The 21881-nt window shown below is 48.6% G+C and overlaps 1 protein-coding gene across 1 annotated transcript in view; it reads right to left on the bottom strand.

The window, feature by feature from the left end:
• The window catches only part of LOC308168810 (low-density lipoprotein receptor-related protein 8-like), a gene marked incomplete at both ends in the record, with an annotated part of 78541 nt that overhangs the window by 25164 nt on the left and 31496 nt on the right, over positions 1 to 21881 (bottom strand). Inside the window, 2 exons of the mRNA XM_080543454.1 lie at positions 735 to 1166; positions 6608 to 6736. Of these exons, the coding sequence (XP_080399580.1) occupies positions 735 to 1166; positions 6608 to 6736 (561 nt within the window). The remainder of the gene's footprint in view (positions 1 to 734; positions 1167 to 6607; positions 6737 to 21881) is intronic.

Raw genomic sequence — 21881 nt, 5'->3', positions numbered from 1 at the left:
TTTTTAAAGAAACGCACTCAAGGACATTCGCGGGTTGCCTAGCAACCTCCGGACACTCGCTCTTCCGTGTGCCTTTTACAGTCTCCAGGGGTCTATCTGGGTCGGCGCGAGCCTACGATTGGCTGAAATAACGGTCAATGGCTGCTAACTCTTGTGTTTATGACAGCGTGGGGGAGAGAGAGAGAGGTGGCGTTTGATGTGTGAGCCGTACATCTTGATAATGAACAGGGAGACTATCTGTGGCTTGACACTTTACTGGGCTTTACTGGGCTTTCTGAGGCTCGCGGGCCCACCGCCGACCGCGCTGCCTAATAGGAGAAACCTGTCCTATCTTCACAGAGTGTTTATCACAGTAAATAAACGTCCCCCCTCTCTTCTCCACCAAAGACAAAACTGAGGAAGACAAATTGTTTCTGTGTGTCACGGTGGGATGAAAATGTGCTCTGTGACAAAAGTGACACCGCAGAGGTGGAAGAAAATGTGGCTTTTTTTAATGTTCTTCCCCTGAGTAGACAGACGGAGGGACGGACACACCGGCAGTGTGTGTACACTACAGAGATAAACCTGTGAATGTGTGAGTCAATGTGTGTGTGTGTGTGTGTGTTTGTATGAGTGCGTGAGTGCATGCGCGCGCGCGTGTGTGTGTGTGTGAACACGACCGACAGTGACACCCCCTTGCGTGAGAGAGAGAGAGAGAACGATCACATGCGTGGGAGGGCGATCGATTAACTTACGACAGTCAGCCTCGTCCGACTTGTCCTTGCAGTCGGGGTCTCCGTCGCACTTCCAGGTCAGACGGACGCACTCCCCGTTGGAGCAGCGGAACTCCCCGGCCGTGCAGTTGGCCCTGTGATGGGGGGCTGGGGGGTAGGGGTACGGGTGGTGGGGGTGGTGAGGCGGGGTCCCCCGGTCCTCCCCTCCGCAGCGCTCGGGCCACTCGTCCGAGGCGTCGGGGCAGTCGGGGTCTCCGTCGCAGCTCCACATGAGGGGGACGCACTCGGAGGTGTTGCAGGGGAACTGGTGGGGGCCGCAGGACGGAGGGGCGGCGGGGCACTTGAGCTCGTCGCTGGCGTCGCCGCAGTCGTCGTCGCCGTCGCACACGTAGACGGGGGCCAGGCACTTGCGGTTGGCGCACTGGAACTCCCCTTTGGGGCAGGCCTTGGCGTCTGGTAGGAGGGGGGGAGCGGGGGACGGGGGACAGAGACAGAGGGGGGGGAGATGTTACTAGTGATCTAGTCAGAGGTAGATCTTGATACGAAGAATGACGTCCAGGACGTTAGTGTGTACAACATGTTGTAGTATGAGATACCCTAAAGGTTAAGTAGGGAATCAGTAGCTAAATAAACAAGGAAGAAATAAAAGTTTGAGTTGAAAGAAAAAATACTAGTGGCATATCAACTGATGGGAGAGATTATACTGGTATCACATCCTCTGAGCAGAGAGAGAGAGAGAGAGAGAGAGAGAGAGAGGGAGAGAGAGGGAGATGGAGAGAGAGAGAGGGAGAGAGGGAGAGGGAGAGGGAGATGGAGAGAGAGAGATCATATAAAAACCCACATTAAACAAACAGATACCAGAGCAGGGGAAGGAAGAGAGAGAGAGAGAGAGAGAGAGAGAGAGAGAGAGAGAGAGACTGGTACAGTATCACATGGAGATGGTGAGAGGCCTCCTCTCCCCATGGAGAGAGAGAGAGAGAGAGAGAGATAATAGACCTCTCACAGCTGGCTCTGTGGTAGATCTCTATTGCTCCTCCTCTTCTCTCTCTCTCTCTCTCTCTCTCTCTCGCCAGGTTAGTAGTGCAGGGTCTGAGAACGCAAGCCCAGTGATCTTCCTACCGTCAGCCTCGCCACAGAAAAAACTCCCACTGAGATGAACAGAGCTTTGATATTCCTCCTGTCCACAGGGGTCTCTCTCCCTGCCTCTCTCACACTCCCTGGTCTCATTCACGTTGCTCCCTGAAGACCTTCTGCGAAGAAATGCCATTTGCACTACGCAAATAAAACAGCATTCGTGGCGAGTGTTTGAAACTGAGACGTTTCATTATTATCACCCCTCTCAGGGTGAACGTGAACGGCTCTGTAACAGCATCTCAAACAGATCATGTCTCTCTCTGTGGGGAGTGGAAATGAATTTGTACAAATTCAACCTGCTTTATTGTCAGGATGGGGACCTTTGGAAGCTCATATCATCCACAGAGAGACCCAGTGTCTTCAAGGGGTTGAATCAACATGGTTTGCACCTTCTTTTTTCCCCCAATGTCAACATTATGACACTGTGTCAATGTGGGGATGTGAATAGGTGAGTAGGGAGATTAGAATCACCGTTTACAGAACAGAGAAGCCAAAACGGGTCAGATTTAGCCATGCAAACGTTCCCAGACCATCACCAACATCCTGCTTATTATCCCATTTCCAATCAATCACCGTGCATTTCTCATTAACACACAGCAGCAACCTAATGAACCCATTTTCTTCAGTAGGGCAACAGAGGAATTATCACGCATCACACTTGCTTCACAGAACCCCCCCCGCAAATAAAATACACTATAACCATTTTATATCTTATCTTCATCAATATTAACCAACCGTGTTCCATTTCAATATGTCTGGCGTTATCAACACAAACACACGCGGACGCGGCCTGGCGTGCGGGGACTGCACCCTCGCTTACTACTAATCCACTGTAAATTATTAAGGAGAGTCGATAAACACGGATGTTACACATGGAGAGAGCCATTAGTACATTAGTGGTATTTTGGGATATGTTTGGGGGGTGGGGGTGGGGGGGGACTTCATTGCACTTGAGTAGGAGGATTTAAAAGCATGGTATCCTTGTTTGGTGTGTATACTGCAGGTTTACATGGTCTTATTAGTTAGGAGCTGAAGCGGATCCGATGGGTCATGTGACATCCTCTGAGTCGAACCAATCAGAGTGGGGTGCCGTGGGGTGACCCAGTTCTCTCTCTCCTGCCTGGAGAGGACAAGGCTCTGATGCGGGAAGACAGTTGCCGCCGGCAACCGCTGCCCATGAGGTAGAGAAGGGATGAACGGTCACTCCTGTCCCCCTGAGAGAGGGGGGGGAGGGGGGGAGAGACAGGAGGGAAAGAGAGAGGGGGGGGATAGAGAGAGAGAAAGAGAGAGGGGGGAAATAGAGAGAGAAAGAGAGAGAGATAGAGAGAGAGAGCTTCCCACCGAGGGCCGTTTTTCGTTTCTAAAGGAACGTCACACCGTCGTCAGTTTAGGCAGGCGGTGTTTAGGCAGGCCGCCCTTCAACACTGACCCTTTCTGCTAACGCCACACACGCCACACATCTACACAGAACACACTCCCGTAACGGACCAGGAACAGGGGAAAGGAGGAGGATGACAATGAGGAGGAGAATAATAGACGGGAGGGAGTTGTCATGGTGATATAAGTATTAACCTCAAACAAGCTGCCAGACAAATAATATATAGACTTGAGAGAGAAGACAATGACATTCCAAGCATAACGGGCAGCTCTGACATCATCTTTTATCATTTGTCATTAGTAGCATAAAGAGGAGAAGATGGCTCACATGGTATCCAACTGTTTGTTCTGTTGGAGGTTTAAAGGCCAGGTCACACCTATGCCATGTGACGCGATGGAACTCGAGTAGCAGCGTAGGAATCGCCAGCGATTTGACATGTCAGATCTCAGCAGAACGTCCAGATTTTATGGAACATCTGATATTTCTCTTCAGCCAATAAGGAAATAGCACAGACCAGCATCATCTGTTGCCAAGAAGCGGAGTGGACACCTTATTAATACGACCCGTTTCTGAGCCAAACAGGAATTAGCATTTCGTGGTAACGATGAGAGTGCAAACTCTTTTAATCGTGGCAACTATGTTGAGCTATTACATGCTTTTGCTGAGAAAGATGAAAAGTTAGCTAGACGTTTGGAGACAGGTTAATGCATTGCAAATGGGAGGCAAGTTGGTTAGATAGATAGCCTTCATACTCAGGTACATCATCGAGTGACATGAAACGGACCCTCCGTAGCCAATAGATAATCCCTCGTTGTTGTTATATAGGGAGCTGGCTTTATTCAACTTTTAGGTCTGTCATGACAGCCTACATACTCATGTCAAAAACGGTCCATATCCTCTGTTTCCTAGCTCGCCGACTTCACTGTTTATTGATCAGTGCTACTGCCAGCATGTCACTGTCGCTGTCAGCCATCTTGCAGGGTAAACACAACTTGTGTCGTTGTTATGGAAACGGTCGTCTGTGTCTCATCGCTGAGAGTTTTTCTCTGCGACGTTCAAAATGTTCTAAAACTGACCTGTTGACTGTGACCTGGCCTTAAGGGAACTGTGTGGAAAGAAAACGTTGGTTTTAGTAGCATCCCCGCTGGGACACAGAGTCTGCCAGGTTACATTTCACTACAGGGAGAACATCGGACTCAGAGCACATCTGGTGGATTAAAATATGTATAAAGTGCACATGCACACACGCGCGCGCACACACACACACACACACACACACACACACACACACGCACACACACACACACACACACGACAGGAGAAGGAGAAAACCCTGATTTGTCTGTCATACAGCATCCACACACACTAACCTGGCCGGTCCCAGATCCCAGCAGACAGACGCACTCTAAGAGCGCCTGAGAGCCTAGTCAGTGTACACACACACACACACGCACGCACGCATTAGTCCACATGACCGTGGACGAGCTACACTTTCTTTAAGGGGGGATGCAGCAGCAGCAGCTTAACATAGTGTTAACCGGGAGCTCTGAGAGAGATTCTACGTGATGCATAATTCAACATGTGGATGAGTCAATTAGCGCAGTGCCTCGACCACATTTGCTTTTTTAAAGCTCCGTCAGTTCTACTAGGACCGGGAGGGTTCTGGGTCTGTTCTGAGTCTGTTTTGGGGTCAGGGTGTCTTCAGAAGAAACCCTGGTCTCCTGGGTCTCTGATGTGAGCAGGGGCTGAATGCTCTAAAAGGGATTAACCTCTGGCCCAGCCACTTGGGGACTTCTTCTCTAGAGGAACATGCTGGGTAAAGGAGGGTAGAAAAAGTTGCAACATCATCAAAACAAATCCAAAATAGCCTTACGTGTATATGTTTACTAATGAGTATTAGACTATCCACATATAAACCCTATGTGCACCAGCCCCAAACCCCTCGACAGAATATGTGTGTGTGTGTGTGTGTGTGTGTGTGTGTGTACAAGCTCTGTGTTCTCCTCCTTTGTTTGTAAAAGAAAGAATATCTTTGTTTTGAATACGTCTACACGCACACACACTTTACTCAAGTGGGCCTATTGAACGGCTGTGCGTGCACCTGCATAAAGAGGGCATGCTTTGGGTTATTTGTTTGCGTGGTTATGAACGCACCTTCTCAGGCTTAATAACAACCTCCAGCCAGGTTCAGGCTGTCAGACGCGGATCCTCCCGCTGCTGCTCTGAGTCTCTGAGCGTCAAGTCAGGCCAGCAGAACAGATGTGCTGAGACGTATTAGGGGGCTGATGGGTAATTCCAGCTCCCTCCCCGCTCCGAGGCACTTAATTTCGGCAAATTAAAGATCTGAAGCCTTTCGGCCGCTCATAATTAGAGCTATATAACACCGCCGCATCTTTGACACACACACATACACACACACACACACGCGCCAGCAGGAAATCAATTATAGGCCTAGCAAGCCAAGGTGAAATATGACTGTCGTCCTCCAGCAAGCTGTCAGGTTCCCTTCATGATCCACCAACACTAATTCTCTCTCTTTGCTCTGGAAATTCAATGTTCACAGGTTTGTATTTGTTTTCCTAAACTGAAGGAAATGCGGCTGTGAAAATAATGACTGTGTATTTTTCTGATGAACACACAAATTGACCAAACGGGGATATGTGGCTGAAAAACACACACACACACACACACACACACACACACACACACACGCACATCTTTTCTTGTCTCTTTCTCTATCGGAGGAGAATAAGAGTGTAGCTTTCCCCACGTGCCTCCGTGCGAAATCTTCAAAGTCCAAACATCTCGCCTCCCGCTGTGGTGTTGCCTCGATCCATCTTTGTCGACGTGCAGGAGTGAGGGAGTGAGGGGGGAAAAGGAGAAGCCGATTCTTCACGGCTCTTGGTAAGTAGGGCAGGAGTAGTCACAGAGGGGGTGGGGGGGGCGGCGGAGCGTGTGACGGAGACGTCTGATTGGGTTGGGGGGGAGGTGATGGCGTGTTTGATGGGTGGGAGAGAGAGAGAAATCTGAGTCTGGCTGGCGTGGAGTTAAGTCGTGGGAGTAGCTGCTGACGCACCGTATCCAAGTTGACTTCACATCAAAGTTAAACTTTTTCAGAGGAATTGACTTCTATATTGTCGCCTCTCCCCCTCGAAACATATGAGACGTGAGTTCCGATATGTTTCATATTGTGCTGTCATATCTTAAGCCTTGTGGAAGATAAGAATGGGTAAAAAAACTGCCAACTAGAAGGAAACGGGAATCAAATCAATGTGCGATATCATTTTTTGTCTGTCACGGCACAACGTTCACTGTGGGGGCGGATCCTCTGTCCTCCGGCTCCCACAGAGTGATGATTGACAGCTGTCCGTCACACACTCACCGGCAGCGCAGTCCTCCTCGTCCGCCCCGTTCTCGCAGTCCCTCTCCCCGTCGCATCGCCATGACAACGAGACACACTTGTTGGTGGAGCCTCCGCAGTCAAACTTCTCCGGAGGGCATGTCTGTTTGCCTGTAAGGGAGGGATGGGAGGTTACTATGGCGACTCTGTAGTAGGCCCATAGACAACAACAACAACAACAACATTAAACAACAACACAATATTTCCCAGTCCATCTGTTACAACGGACATTCAAAAACAACACCACCGCTGACCCACTAATATCCTCATGACACAATCAAAGACATCCAAACCTCAAACAATAAGCCAACATATGTTGCTGTATATTCTGCCAGCGAAGAGAACATGTAGACCAGCCCATGTACAGTACCAGCTAGCTCCCCCCTCCTCCTGTTATGTTCAATCTGCTCTAGTTGGCACAGGAGACGTTTGATCCAGATTACACTGTTGTGGTTAATTATACATCTCTGCTTCCAGCCTGGACATTAAGCTGTGGAATCACATGGACGGGCCTGGTCGGTGGGGATCTGTGTCGTCTTGTTTTCCCGTGTCGGGGGTTCAGGGTGTGTCACAACCACTGGCGGACTCAGGGGGGGGGGGGGGGGGGGGCAGGGGGGGCGACTGCCCCTCCTGGTGCCCCCACGGTTGAAAAACGTCTGGCTTAAGTGCCCTTTTGAGTGGCGAAAATGCCCTTTTGAGTGGCGAAAATGAGAGGACGTGTCCTATTGGTGCCCCTCCAATGGTCTAAATTTGACCATGTGGCCCCACCGTTGAAAAACGTCGCACTAAAGTGCCCTTTTGAGTGGCAAAACTAGAGGATGTGCCCTATTGGCTGCCCTTCCAATGGTCTAAACTTGACCATGTGCACTGATGGGGTCCCATGTTGTGCAGTAGGTGCCCTTTTTTTCTTTTTCGCCCCTGCCCTTCAAACAGCCCGAGTCCGCCACTGGTCACAACCTTCCGTGACCACGTGGCCGAGGAGGAGGCCCAGTCACGACTTGGGGACCCTCTGGCTCACAGAGTTTGGTTCTATTTTTTTTTAAGCATGGAAGGAAGTTTGCAGTGTAACGGGAAAAATGCATCCATCATTCTCATTCCATTCCTGGAAGTAATCAATGGTTGTACATGGTTGGATTGATTCCAATTATGTTCCATCAGAGATTAGAAGGAAGTAGAGGATGCCTTTTTTTTTGCCCACAGCCAGAATGACCTTGAGGAGTGTTTGTGTTTCTGAAGGTGTTATGAGGGTCCATATGGGGTGAGAAGAGCAGCTGGTGACCGGGGAGTCAGAGTGATGTTACCAGGGAGACAGAGTGATGTTACCAGGGAGACAGAGTGATGTTACCAGGGAGACAGAGTGATGTTACCAGGGAGACAGAGTGATGTTACCAGGGAGACAGAGTGATGTTACCAGGGAGACAGAGTGATGTTACCAGGGAGACAGAGTGATGTTACCAGGGAGACAGAGTGATGTTACCAGGGAGACAGAGTGATGTTACCAGGGAGACAGAGTGATGTTACCAGGGAGACAGAGTGATGTTACCAGAGAGACAGAGTGATGTTACCAGAGAGACAGAGTGATGTTACCAGGGAGACAGTGACCAGAGAGACAGAGTGATGTTACCAGGGAGACAGAGTGATGTTACCAGGGAGACAGAGTGATGTTACCAGAGAGACAGAGTGATGTTACCAGGGAGACAGTGACCAGAGAGACAGAGTGATGTTACCAGGGAGACAGAGTGATGTTACCAGGGAGACAGTGACCAGAGAGACCAGACAGACAGAGTGGTGTTACCAGGGATACCGAGTGACCAGAACAACAAAGTCACCAGAGAGAAAGAGTGACCAGTGACCAGAGACAGAGAGACCAGAGAAACAGAGAAACAGAGAAACAGAGAGACAGAGAAACAGAGAGACAGAGAAACAGAGAGACAGAGAGACAGAGAAACAGAGAGACAGAGAGACAGAGAAACAGAGAAACAGAGAGACAGAGAAACAGAGAAACAGAGAAACAGAGAGACAGAGAAACAGAGAAACAGAGAAACAGAGAGACAGAGAGACAGAGAAACAGAGAGACAGAGAAACAGAGAGACAGAGAGACAGAGAAACAGAGAAACAGAGAGACAGAGAAACAGAGAGAGAAACAGAGAAACAGAGAAACAGAGAGACAGAGAGACAGAGAAACAGAGAGACAGAGAAACAGAGAAACAGAGAAACAGAGAGAGAGAGAAACAGAGAAACAGAGAAACAGAGAGACCAGAGAAACAGAGAAACAGAGAGACCAGAGAAACCAGAGAAACAGAGAGACAGAGAAACAGAGAGACAGAGAGACAGAGAAACAGAGAGACCAGAGAAACCAGAGAAACAGAGAGACAGAGAGACAGAGAAACAGAGAAACAGAGAGACAGAGAAACAGAGACAGAGAAACAGAGAAACAGAGAAACAGAGAGACAGAGAGACAGAGAAACAGAGACAGAGAAACAGAGAGACAGAGAAACAGAGAGACAGAGAAACAGAGAGACCAGAGAGACAGAGAAACAGAGAAACAGAGAAACAGAGAGACAGAGAAACAGAGAGACCAGAGAGACAGAGAGACCAGAGAGACAGAGAGACAGAGAAACAGAGAGACAGAGAAACAGAGAGACCAGAGACAGAGAGAGAAACAGAGAAACAGAGAGACCAGAGAGACAGAGAGACAGAGAAACAGACAGAGAAACAGAGAGACCAGAGAGACAGAGAAACAGAGAGAGCAGGGAAACAGAGAAACAGAGAGACAGAGAGACAGAGAAACAGAGAGAGCAGAGAAACAGAGAAACAGAGAGACAGAGAGACAGAGAGACAGAGAGACAGAGAGACAGAGAAACAGAGAAACAGAGAAACAGAGAGACCAGAGAAACAGAGAAACAGAGAAACAGAGAAACAGAGAGACAGAGAAACAGAGAAACAGAGAAACAGAGAGACAGAGAGACAGAGAAACAGAGAAACAGAGAAACAGAGAGACCAGAGAAACAGAGAAACAGAGAAACAGAGAAACAGAGAGACCAGAGAAACAGAGAAACAGAGAAACAGAGAAACAGAGAGACAGAGAAACAGAGAAACAGAGAAACAGAGAGAGGAGAGAAACAGAGAGACAGAGAGACAGAGAAACAGAGAAACAGAGAAACAGAGAGACAGAGAGAACAGAGAAACAGAGAAACAGAGAGACAGGGAGACCAGAGAAACAGAGAGACAGAGAGACAGAGAAACAGAGAGACCAGAGAGACAGAGAGACCAGAGAGACCAGAGACAGAGAAACAGAGAGAGCAGAGAGACCAGAGAAACAGAGAGACAGAGAAACAGAGAGACAGAGAAACAGAGAGACAGAGAAACAGAGAGACAGAGAGACCAGAGACAGAGAAACAGAGAGAGCAGAGACAGAGAGACCAGAGTGGCAGGAAGACTGAGCCCTGTTGTAGGTGTTTGTTAGCGACAGATACTGTTCATAGATTAAAAATGAGGGAGAGACGTACTGCCAAATCAGCTTTTGAATAATTATCCTTCAGCAACATGGTAACCATCTGTGACGGATGTCATTAGTATAGCATTCTCTGTCTGTCTGTCTGAATGTGTGTCTTGTTACGCTCAGTTTGCTAGGGACAAACGAAGTAACAAATTACAAATGAAACCACCAGCATGGCTCAGAAATCTAAATGGTGGGAACTGGGTGGCAATCACAACAGCTGCAGATCACGGGCACTCAAGAGTCTTTTAAAGGCATGAAGTCTCTGGTGATTGGCTGCCACTAGACCAGGTGACCCCTGCTGATTGGTGGTGGATCTCCAATCAACAAACTGGGTGGCGCCCCGGACTAGGAAGATGTTTCTCCTGGTTGAAAACAGAGTACAGCAAACAGAGACACACACACACAGACAGACAAACAGAGAATGCCATACTAATGACATCCATCATACCATCCTTACAGAGTGGAAGGATATGGAAGGAGGGACGTGGAGATGGAAGGAGGGACGTGGAGATGGAAGGAGGAGGAGATGGAAGGAGGAGGAGATGGAAGGAGGGACGTGGAGATGGAAGGAGGGACGTGGAGATGGAAGGAGGGACGTGGAGATGGAAGGAGGGACGTGGAGATGGAAGGAGGAGGAGATGGAAGGAGGGACGTGGAGATGGAAGGAGGAGGAGATGGAAGGAGGGACGTGGAGATGGAAGGAGGAGGAGATGGAAGGAGGGACGTGGAGATGGAAGGAGGAGGAGATGGAAGGAGGGACGTGGAGATGGAAGGAGGGACGTGGAGATGGAAGGAGGGACGTGGAGATGGAAGGAGGGATGTGGAGATGGAAGGAGGAGGAGATGGAAGGAGGAGGAGATGGAAGGAGGGACGTGGAGATGGAAGGAGGAGGAGATGGAAGGAGGGACGTGGAGATGGAAGGAGGGACGTGGAGATGGAAGGAGGAAGAGATGGAAGGAGGAGGAGATGGAAGGAGGGACGTGGAGATGGAAGGAGGAGGAGATGGAAGGAGGAGGAGATGGAAGGAGGGACGTGGAGATGGAAGGAGGAGGAGATGGAAGGAGGGACGAGGAGATGGAAGGAGGAGGAGATGGAAGGAGGAGGAGATGGAAGGAGGGATGTGGAGATGGAAGGAGGGACGTGGAGATGAAAGGAGGAAGAGATGGAAGGAGGAGGAGATGGAAGGAGGAGGAGATGGAAGGAGGGACGTGGAGATGGAAGGAGGAGGAGATGGAAGGAGCGACGTGGAGATGGAAGGAGGGACGTGGAGATAGAAGGAGGAGGAGATGGAAGGAGGGATGTGGAGATGGAAGGAGGAGGAGATGGAAGGAGGAGGAGATGGAAGGAGGGACGTGGAGATGGAAGGAGGGACGTGGAGATGGAAGGAGGAAGAGATGGAAGGAGGAGGAGATGGAAGGAGGAGGAGATGGAAGGAGGGACATGGAGATGGAAGGAGGAGGAGATGGAAGGAGGAGATGGAAGGAGGAGGAGATGGAAGGAGGGACGTGGAGATGGAAGGAGGAGGAGATGGAAGGAGGGACGTGGAGATGGAAGGAGGAGGAGATGGAAGGAGGGACGTGGAGATGGAAGGAGGGACGTGGAGATAGAAGGAGGAGGAGATGGAAGGAGGGATGTGGAGATGGAAGGAGGAGGAGATGGAAGGAGGAGGAGATGGAAGGAGGGACGTGGAGATGGAAGGAGGAGGAGATGGAAGAAGGAGGAGATGGAAGGAGGGACGCGGAGATGGAAGGAGGAGGAGATGGAAGGAGGAGGAGATGGAAGGAGGGACGTGGAGATGGAAGGAGAGAAGAGGAGCAGCGGTGTAAAAAGAATCATGTTGAATCAGAAAGACAAGCTGTCCTATCCTTTAATCGATGGCCTTTTGATGAAGCGCATACTTAATTCCACTCACAGCAAACACCACTGTGTGTCAGAGTAGCTGTCTCTCGTTACTGAGACAACAAGGCAGTGATGCATCAGTTTAACCTCGGACTTCATTAAGTCACTCATGGGTTTTGTTTGCGGAGGGCAAACAGACAGACGACATCTGTCGACATCACACTGGCGTCTGGGCTCTAAACCTCTGTCAACTGTACATGATAGAAGTCAATGATGGGCAAACTGATATCATTTTATACATTTTATAATTTTTGCCATTTAGCAGACAATTTCAATCCAAAGCGTTTTACAATTACAAATTACAGGGACATTCCCCCTGGAGTAACTGAGGGCTAAGTGCCTTACTCAAGGGCACACTAGTAGTGGTGTGGTTTCAGGTGGGATTTGAACTCACAACCTTCCGATCACAAGTCCAACTCACTATCCACTAGACCACCACTACCCTATGGGTATCTAAAGAACGATATTTACCATTAGACGAACACCTGAGGTGTTGTTTCTGCTGTAACGGCAGGACATCTCTCCAGGAATGTAATCATGGACAGTATACAAGAGTTCACGTCGTTTGAACTGTGTGATCCGGTATGAGTTGGGGCTTTTCATTTGAACTATGCATTCCTTATCTCTAAGGACTATCTGTCCCTCACAAATACAGTAAGCAATCTTTTCCTAGTCGTCCTTCTCGATCCTCCTCTCTGACTTTCTGAATCCTATGTCACTCCAAACGGATACATACAACCAATCAAATGTGCTATCTATATTTCGTGTTTTTTTCTTGAAATTCAATGTATATTGATGACGCTACGGTATATTGTCTATCGTGTCTCTCGACTGAACTAAAAGTAATGGTAAATTTAATTCTAAAGAAGAGCTAAGCCTGTCTTTGTGAGTGCTCTTGGCCCACCATCCCAGCAGCCTGCCAGTGTATCGCTGCTGCTGCCGGGGCCTCTGGTGCTGAGCTGAACTAGCGCAAACCGCTCAGATAACATGAGTCACAGGCAGATTTACTACTTCATTAAGCCTGGCTAGCGTATGTAGCCGCGTCCCTCTCTGTGAATTATGGATCGGCGGGTAGAGTACAGATCCCACTCTGCTGCTACTGCTGCACAGCGTGGATCAGATCAGACTACTGATCTGCATTCACCAAGCTACCATGGGCGGCTAGTATTACTAGGGATAATGTGAATAACGTATCATTTAACAATATCTGTATTAGAAGGAATGGGTTCAAATACAGGTCATTAGTGAGCAGGCATGACATACTGTGGACACGCGCATGCACGCACGCACGAACGCACGCACGCACGCACGCACATACACACACACACACACACACACACAGAAACATGCGCAAGTATGTATACAGTACATATATAATCTATGGATGTTAAAACGTAAGAGACTATAGTATGTGTACTCAGGGCACTCACGAGAACACGCTCATGTACACACAAACACTTTCTGACACACATATGCAGTGATACACATTTTTTACATAACTAAAATCTTGACTCCGTTATAAAGTCAATAAACCGAGGCAAGCCTTCATTACTTATTCCCCATAACAGTGGCAAACATCTCGAAGGGGTTGCCGCTCAATATCTACAAAGAGACTGTTTTCCTTTTCTCCTTACTGTTTTCATTAAATACCTCCGCAGAGAACCATAATAATCCTCCATCGTTACGTAATTCTAAATGGGCCAAAATGAGGCCATAATAGACAGGTTTAGAAAACAACAACATGTCTATCGGTAGTTACCTCAAGTACTGCTCAGTGGTAGCTGTCACTCTGGAATAACCTGCATCTGTCATGTATATATAAACCCGTGGGCCATATTCCAAACTGGCAGCGTACACTGTAGTCTCCAACAGAATAAGTGACAGCAGCTGGCGAAACAGCGAACAAGTCGCCTACCATTCAAAATGTTCCAGCTTTTATTCTGAAAAATGTTCATACATTTTAACGTTGGTGAAAAAAATATGACACAATCCAATTGCTAGTCAAGCCCAAATGATGATTTACATTTTTCAGAATAAAAGTCTGAACGGTCTGTCGGTTGGTAGCTTGTTCACAGTCTCACCAGCTGCTGTCACTGTTCTGAGGGATCGTTTCTGAGGACCAAAGAATAGGTTGTGTGCCTACGTATTATCTAGCTATACCACCTTTGACCACGTGTGGTGCTGTACTGAAAACACTACGACTTGCGTGGCGGTGAGGCAGTTTTAGGCATTCACATTGAGTGGTTACGGTTAGGCATTCACTTTGAGTGGTTAAGGTTAGGCATTCACTTTGAGTGGTTAAGGTTAGGCATTAACTTTGAGTGGTTAAGGTTAGGCATTCACTTTGAGTGGTTAAGGTTAGGCATTAACTTTGAGTGGTTACGGTTAGGCATTCACTTTGAGTGGTTAAAGTTAGGGTAAGCTGTCAGGGAAAGGCATTAGCAAACATTAGGTTGCTCTTAACGTTCAGGTTGTCTGTCTCTTCATGCCTCCACCACCTCACCAACCTCCTTATGTGGTCTTCTGTATTTACCTACCAGTATAGCACGATAACATGTTCACACAGAACGTGTTCTTTGGTCTGCAGAAACGATCCCCCAGAACTTGGGAAACCCGGGACGCACACTGAACCAGGCTTAACATGAAGTCAGCTTCGTGACCCGTCTTCACTGGAACACTGAACAACACGGACAGGACGGATACAGAAGTTATTTCTGTGAGGGTATTCGACGTCACTTCAGCAGGAAAACATGGCATTGCGAATAAATCTTCCAAAAGGCCCTTCGTTTTCAGTCCATTTGAGCAACCTACTCAGCGTGGCCAGATCCTGAATCATTAATGTGCCAGTGTAGCGCTACTCCAGCGTGTAATTGCGAACCCACTCCCTGAGCTAGAATGATCTGGCACAGATCTGGGGCTTCTGTGTGTGTGTGTGTGTGTGTGTGTGTGTGTGCCTGCGTGCATGTGCATGTAAGAGCAAAAGAGAGAAAAAGGGAAAGAGATAGAGGGAGATAAAAGTATGTGCATGTACTGTAGTTTGCAAACGTGCTTACAAGGCTAGTCCGCTAGCTCATCTAGGCATGTCTGACCATGTGTCAATCCTCCTGATTCCTGCATACACTACAATGGGGAAAAGTGCTCCCACCACCACTAAGACTGTCAGAACCTGGCCAGAAGGGTCCGCTCCACTGCAGATCTGCCTAAATGACACCCTATGGCAGGAATATGAGCATGAGGACCTGGAACAGTACACGTCGTCGGTTCTGAACCACATAGTGAACTGCACCAACTCAGTCACCGTGGACAAACGGGTCCGGGTCTACCCCAACACGAAGCCATGGATGACTGGGAAGGTCCAAAAACTGATAAATGAGAGGGACAACGCCTTCTTCGCAGGGAAGCGCACACCGCTGTACAGCTCCACCAGGGCCAACCTAAAGCGCGGCATCAAAGCGGCCAAGGCAGAGCACAGAGAGAAGATTGAGGAATGCCTCCTGAGCAACGACTCCAGGCGGATGTGGCAGGGGGTTCAGCAGATGACAAACTTCAGAGCCAACAGGCTCACAGCCGCAGAGGACGACCCCCTGCTGGCGGGAAAGCTGAACACCTTCTACGCCCGGTTCGACGAGGGGCGAACGGAGGTAACCACAACACAAACACCACTCTCTCCAGCTCTCAGCAGCCTCACCCTCACAGAGCATGAGGTGAGACGCGTACTGAAGGCGGTGGACCCCAGGAAAGCCTCGGGGCCGGATAGCGTCCTGGGACGGGTGCTGAGAGACTGCGCCGACCAGCTGGCCGGGGTTTTCACCAACATCTTTAACCAGTCCCTGTCCCAGGCCACCGTCCCACCCTGCCTGAAAACCTCAACTATCATCCCAGTCCCGAAGAAAAGCACGGTGAGCTGCCTAAACGACTACCGCCCGGTGGCACTCACACCAATCATCATGAAGTGCTTCGAGAAACTAGTCCGGGCCCACATACTCACACGCCTCCCGCCCAACCTGGATCCATACCAGTTCGCCTACAGAGCCCACAGGTCCACAGAGGACGCCATAGCGACGACTCTCCACGCCACTCTATCCCACCTGGAGAGGGGAAACAGCTACGCGAGACTGCTCTTCGTGGACTTCAGCTCCGCCTTCAACACCATCCTTCCAGACAGGCTAGTGACCAAACTACTAGACCTGGGTCTATCACACTCTATATGTGCGTGGATCAAGGACTTCCTGACCGACCGCCCCCAGAGGGTGCGGGTGGGCCCCCACACCTCCACAGCCCTCAGCCTCAGCACTGGGTCCCCCCAGGGCTGCGTGCTAAGCCCCATCCTCTACAACCTCTACACCCACTACTTCACCCCCGTCCACCCCAGCAACTACATCGTAAAGTTTGCAGACGACACCACCGTGGTGGGATGTATCTCGGGGGGGGACGAGGCGGCGTACAGGGATGAGGTAGAGCAACTGAGCAAGCTGTGCAAGGTTAACAACCTGCTGCTAAACAAGTCAAAGACCCAGGAATTCATCGTAGACTTCAGGAGGAAAAAGTCAGAGATCCAGCCCCTGCTCATCGACGGAGAGAGCGTGGAGAGAGTCTCAACCCTACGATTCCTGGGACACAACATGCGGGATGACCTGGCCTGGAAGGACAACACAAAAGGCACCATCAAGAGGGCACAACAGCGGCTATACACCCTGAGATGCCTCAGGAAAGAACACAACAAGCAGGAGATACTGGTGGCCTTCTACCACGGCGCAGTGGAGAGCATCCTCACCTTCGGCATCTCCAACTGGTTCCACAGCTGCACAACAGCGGAGAGAAACGCGCTACAGAGAGTCGTGAGAACAGCACAGAAGATCACCGGCGCCCCCCTCCCCTCTCTGGAGGAGCTGTACAACACACGCTGTCTCAGGAGGGCCTCCAAGATCTCCAGGGACCCGACCCACCCTGGGCACGTACACTTTGTCAAGCTGCCCTCGAACAGGAGGTACAGGACCCCGGCCGCTAAGACAAACAGACTGAAGGACTGCTTCTACCACAGGGCCGTCAAGGCCCTGAACACAGAAAAGGCCTAAGTTCTGGGCCCAGGACAGTCCGGACGGATTGTATGGCAGCTAGTGCTGAGGCACAAACATGTACATTTTCAAGCCTGCAAACTGTGACACTTTAAAATAATGTGAAAAAATACTCTTGTGCAATATGACAACCCTAGTTGACTATCTGTGCAGTATAGTACAGTGGATTGTGTACATAGCCTTTATTGATGTAAACCAGCTCCTTACCTTCTTGTGATTTTATGCTTTTATGCTTTTTTCTAAAATGTGTTTTTTTTTTCTTCCCTTTCCTAACACCAGGGGAGCCTCCCCTCCTAAATTTCGTTGTTTGGTACCTGTACTGTAGCAATGACAAATAAAGTCCATTCCATTCCATTCCATTCCATTGTGTACATGTGAGGGGATGGCCGAGAAAGAGAGAGAACCCCAGAGTATACCATCAAGCGTCAGAACATGGCTTAAGATGTCGTGAGCTTAGAATGATAAGGTTCTATCTCCGTTTAGGGTAGTTCAGAGATATTGAGCGTCAACATTTTTACATTCCATTATGTTTTGTGAGATGGAACCTTTGTATTTTACGAATTACTAACTCAAAAATGTCAACATTTTAAAAATAACACCACACAGGCATTAATAAACACCTAATGGATCAGATTATGTAAAAAAACTCAATTTTGACAAAAATGGAGATAGAACCTTATAATTCTAACGTCACGAAGTGTTGTCATCACCAGAGCGGTCTCCAATCCCTTTCCAATCCCGCGGCAGAATCAGAATCTATCAGAATCTATCAGAATCTATCAGACTCTATCAGAATCTATCAGAAGTGAACCTATCAGAATCTATCAGACGGCAGCTTGTTACTCCACTGGCTGACATTTCATGTCTGTGGCGTTGTCGTGACAGAGCTTTAAATGCCACCCCTCTTCAGGTGAAGCTTCATTGATGAACATGTTCAATGGCGGAACGTCGCAAAGGTCAAGCCTCATTTTCAGTGAGTGAGTTCATTGCCGTTTGTGATTATGGAACATTCAGACAGGCGTGGGGGGCTCATTCGACTCGGAACATTATTTATTATTTCTTTTTATAGAATATATCTAGCACTTTGAGAAGTGCTACTTACTGCTTCAATTGAAATTACATCAGGGGGTCGTACAGTAATGATGTGTTTCTGAAAAAATAAATAATGGTTTGACAAATTCACAACAGCGGAAATAAAGAAATGGAGAATCTCATGGTGGAGTCATGCATGCATGGTGGAGAAATGAAGCGATTTCCTGTCTCTCATGCTGTCCCTTGGGTAAGTGCAGACACTAAAGACACGACAGCCCCCCAGTCGCTCACTTCCCCATCCGTTGCAAGGCGACTGTGACAGTGGGAGTTTCTCACTGAGAGCCGGCTGTGACCAACTGCCTGAAACCACCAGCACTTCGTCACGTTAGAATTATAAGGTTCTATCTCCATTTTTGTCAAAATTGAGTTTTTTTACATAATCTGATCCATTAGGTGTTTATTAATGCCTGTGTGGTGTTATTTTTAAAAAGTTGACATTTTTGAGTTAGTAATTCATAAAATACAAAGGTTCCATCTCACAAAACATAATGGAATGTAAAAACTTTGACGCTCAATATCTCTGAACTGCCCTAAACGGAGATAGAACCTTATCATTCTAAGCTCACGACTTGTACTTGTCAGGGAAAAGCCCTGATGTGAAACTCCTTATTGTGACATCATCATCATCTGCACTCCGTGCGGGGGCAGGGAATGCTGCCTCGCCTGGGTGGCATAGTCAACCTTGATTTATGAGGAAGAAGAAGAAGGACATCTCTACATTGTGTAGAACACTGGGACAAATTGCTACCTGATGATAGCCCTATGATGGATATGTAAACTAACTCAGCTAAGCCCAGAGTCAAGTAGCCTACTGTATGTAGTAACCATGGAAACTGGGGGTATTATATGTAGGGGCGTAATATATAACTATATTATAGTTTAACCTTGGGTTAATATACAGTATGATTATTCCCGAGGCAGGAACTAACAGAGGCGAACCTGCTCACATACAGTACCAGTTCGGACACACCTTCTCATTCAATGGTTTGGCGGGTGGAACCAAAAATCTGATTGAGAGAATGCCAAGAGTGTGCAAAGCTGTCATCAAAGCAAAAGCCGGGGGCTACTTTTAAGAATCTAAAATATAAAAGATTTTCTGGTGTTTATCACTTTTTTGTTTACCACATAATTCATATTCTTTCATAGTTTTGATGTCTTCAGTATTAATCTACAATGTAGAAAATAATAAAAATAAAGAAAAACCATTGAATGAGAAGGTGTGTCCAAACTTTGGACTGGTACTGTATGAAGAAGGGGAGATGGTTGGCCTGAAGAGCATGCCTGCTGAGACAGTACTGTGGCTCTGCTCCAAGTTCTACAGATATGCCATATCCAAAATCAGTCAAACTTTTATTGATGCGACTGGGTCAGGAGAAATAAACTCTTAGGTGACTTTTCACTGTTGGGTTGTGAGTTTTGAACATGGTCTGAAACTCAAACATGGTTTGATGAATACATATAGGATTTCCATATGAATGACTATTTTTCTAATTCCGATCTCTATCTCAGGAGTCTGCAGCAGAGACAAAACTCTCTCCCTCCTTCATCTTTAATTGGATTTCCAATACAAACACATTATCCTTCAGAGGTCCCTCTCTGTGTCCCACACACCTTCCTGGGGGCGACATCAACAACTCGCCGGCTCGTCCATTATGCGACCAGCCCACACATCCACTACTGATGGTAAATGGTAAATGGACTGCACTTATATAGCGCCTTTTTTGCTGCTCCAAAGCTGCTCCAAACCCTCAATAAATCTATCAGGACAACCTTAGCAATTGCATAACCCCTCTCTTTCTGCACACCATCTAATTAAGGCATCATGCCCTCACTTTGGAAAGTAAGGTAAACTATTCTAACGCCACCCAGCCCTTCCCCACCCCCCTGCTGCTCAGCGACACCTACACCCAGGGCTGTGGGGGAGTCAGCCTGGCCTGATACTGAGTAAATGAAAGGCCTCTGACTCTCTCTGAGTGCTTGGCAGAGCAGTAATCAGCCAGCTCCTGATCTCTCCTGCTCTCTTGTCTGATGGTGTCGGTGGAGGTGTGTGGGCGAGCGTGGGTCCTCCTGGCAGGGGGGAATGACAGGCGGCTGAACCGGTGCCTGAGTGGAATAGCGGGAGAAATTACAACGAGAATCTGGGCTTCGAGAGCCAAATTGAATCCCGGCGTCTAGTGCGTCTGTGAAGAGAGTAGCTCGGCTGCATAGATCGAGTTGAGTTGAAGAATTAAGCCGTAATTAATCAGCCACAGCGCTGGCTTCCCTTTGAAGTGCAGAGGTCTGGTCTTAAATGGTAGTTACTCTTATACTGTATACACTCTCTGGACCCGTTGGTAATGAGACAACCAATAGGATAGAGGTATTATTATAACTATAATTATAGCTATCATATGAGTCACATTTGAGAGCACTAATTAGATGAGCGTTTATTAAACAGTGTCTGATGACGTCTTAGGAGGGGTGTTTGAGGTGACTGTCTGTCTGATGACGGGTGTTTGTGGTGACTGTCTGTCTGATGACGGGTGTTTGTGGTGACTGTCTGTCTGACGAGGGGTGTTTGTGGTGACTGTCTGTCTGATGACGGGTGTTTGTGGTGACTGTCTGTCTGACGAGGGGTGTTTGTGGTGACTGTCTGTCTGATGAGGGGTGTTTGTGGTGACTGTCTGTCTGACGAGGGGTGTTTGTGGTGACTGTCTGTCTGACGAGGGGTGTTTGTGGTGACTGTCTGTCTGATGACGGGTGTTTGTGGTTCCTGTCTGTCTGACGAGGGGTGTTTGTGGTGACTGTCTGTCTGATGAGGGGTGTTTGTGGTGACTGTCTGTCTGATGACGGGTGTTTGTGGTGACTGTCTGTCTGATGACGGGTGTTTGTGGTGACTGTCTGTCTGATGACGGGTGTTTGTGGTGACTGTCTGTCTGATGACGGGTGTTTGTGGTGACTGTCTGTCTGACGAGGGGTGTTTGTGGTGACTGTCTGTCTGACGAGGGGTGTTTGTGGTGACTGTCTGTCTGATGACGGGTGTTTGTGGTGACTGTCTGTCTGACGAGGGGTGTTTGTGGTGACTGTCTGTCTGACGAGGGGTGTTTGTGGTGACTGTCTGTCTGACGAGGGGTGTTTGTGGTGACTGTCTGTCTGATGACGGGTGTTTGTGGTGACTGTCTGTCTGATGACGGGTGTTTGTGGTGACTGTCTGTCTGATGAGGGGTGTTTGTGGTGCCTGTCTGTCTGACGAGGGGTGTTTGTGGTGACTGTCTGTCTGACGAGGGGTGTTTGTGGTGACTGTCTGTCTGACGAGGGGTGTTTGTGGTGCCTGTCTGTCTGATGACGGGTGTTTGTGGTGACTGTCTGTCTGATGACGGGTGTTTGTGGTGACTGTCTGTCTGATGACGGGTGTTTGTGGTGACTGTCAGTCTGATGACGGGTGTTTGTGGTGACTGTCTGTCTGACGAGGGGTGTTTGTGGTGACTGTCTGTCTGATGACGGGTGTTTGTGGTGACTGTCTGTCTGATGACGGGTGTTTGTGGTGACTGTCTGTCTGACGAGGGGTGTTTGTGGTGACTGTCTGTCTGACGAGGGGTGTTTGTGGTGACTGTCTGTCTGACGACGGGTGTTTGTGGTGACTGTCTGTCTGACGAGGGGTGTTTGTGGTGACTGTCTGTCTGACGACGGGTGTTTGTGGTGACTGTCT

The sequence above is a fragment of the Nansenia antarctica genome (assembly GCF_963989245.1).
Source record: "Nansenia antarctica genome assembly, chromosome: 12".
In the NCBI taxonomy this organism is placed as follows: Eukaryota; Metazoa; Chordata; class Actinopteri; order Argentiniformes; family Microstomatidae; genus Nansenia; species Nansenia antarctica.
The sequence above is the reverse complement of the archived record's forward strand: the minus strand, read 5'-3'. Positions and strand labels throughout refer to the sequence as shown.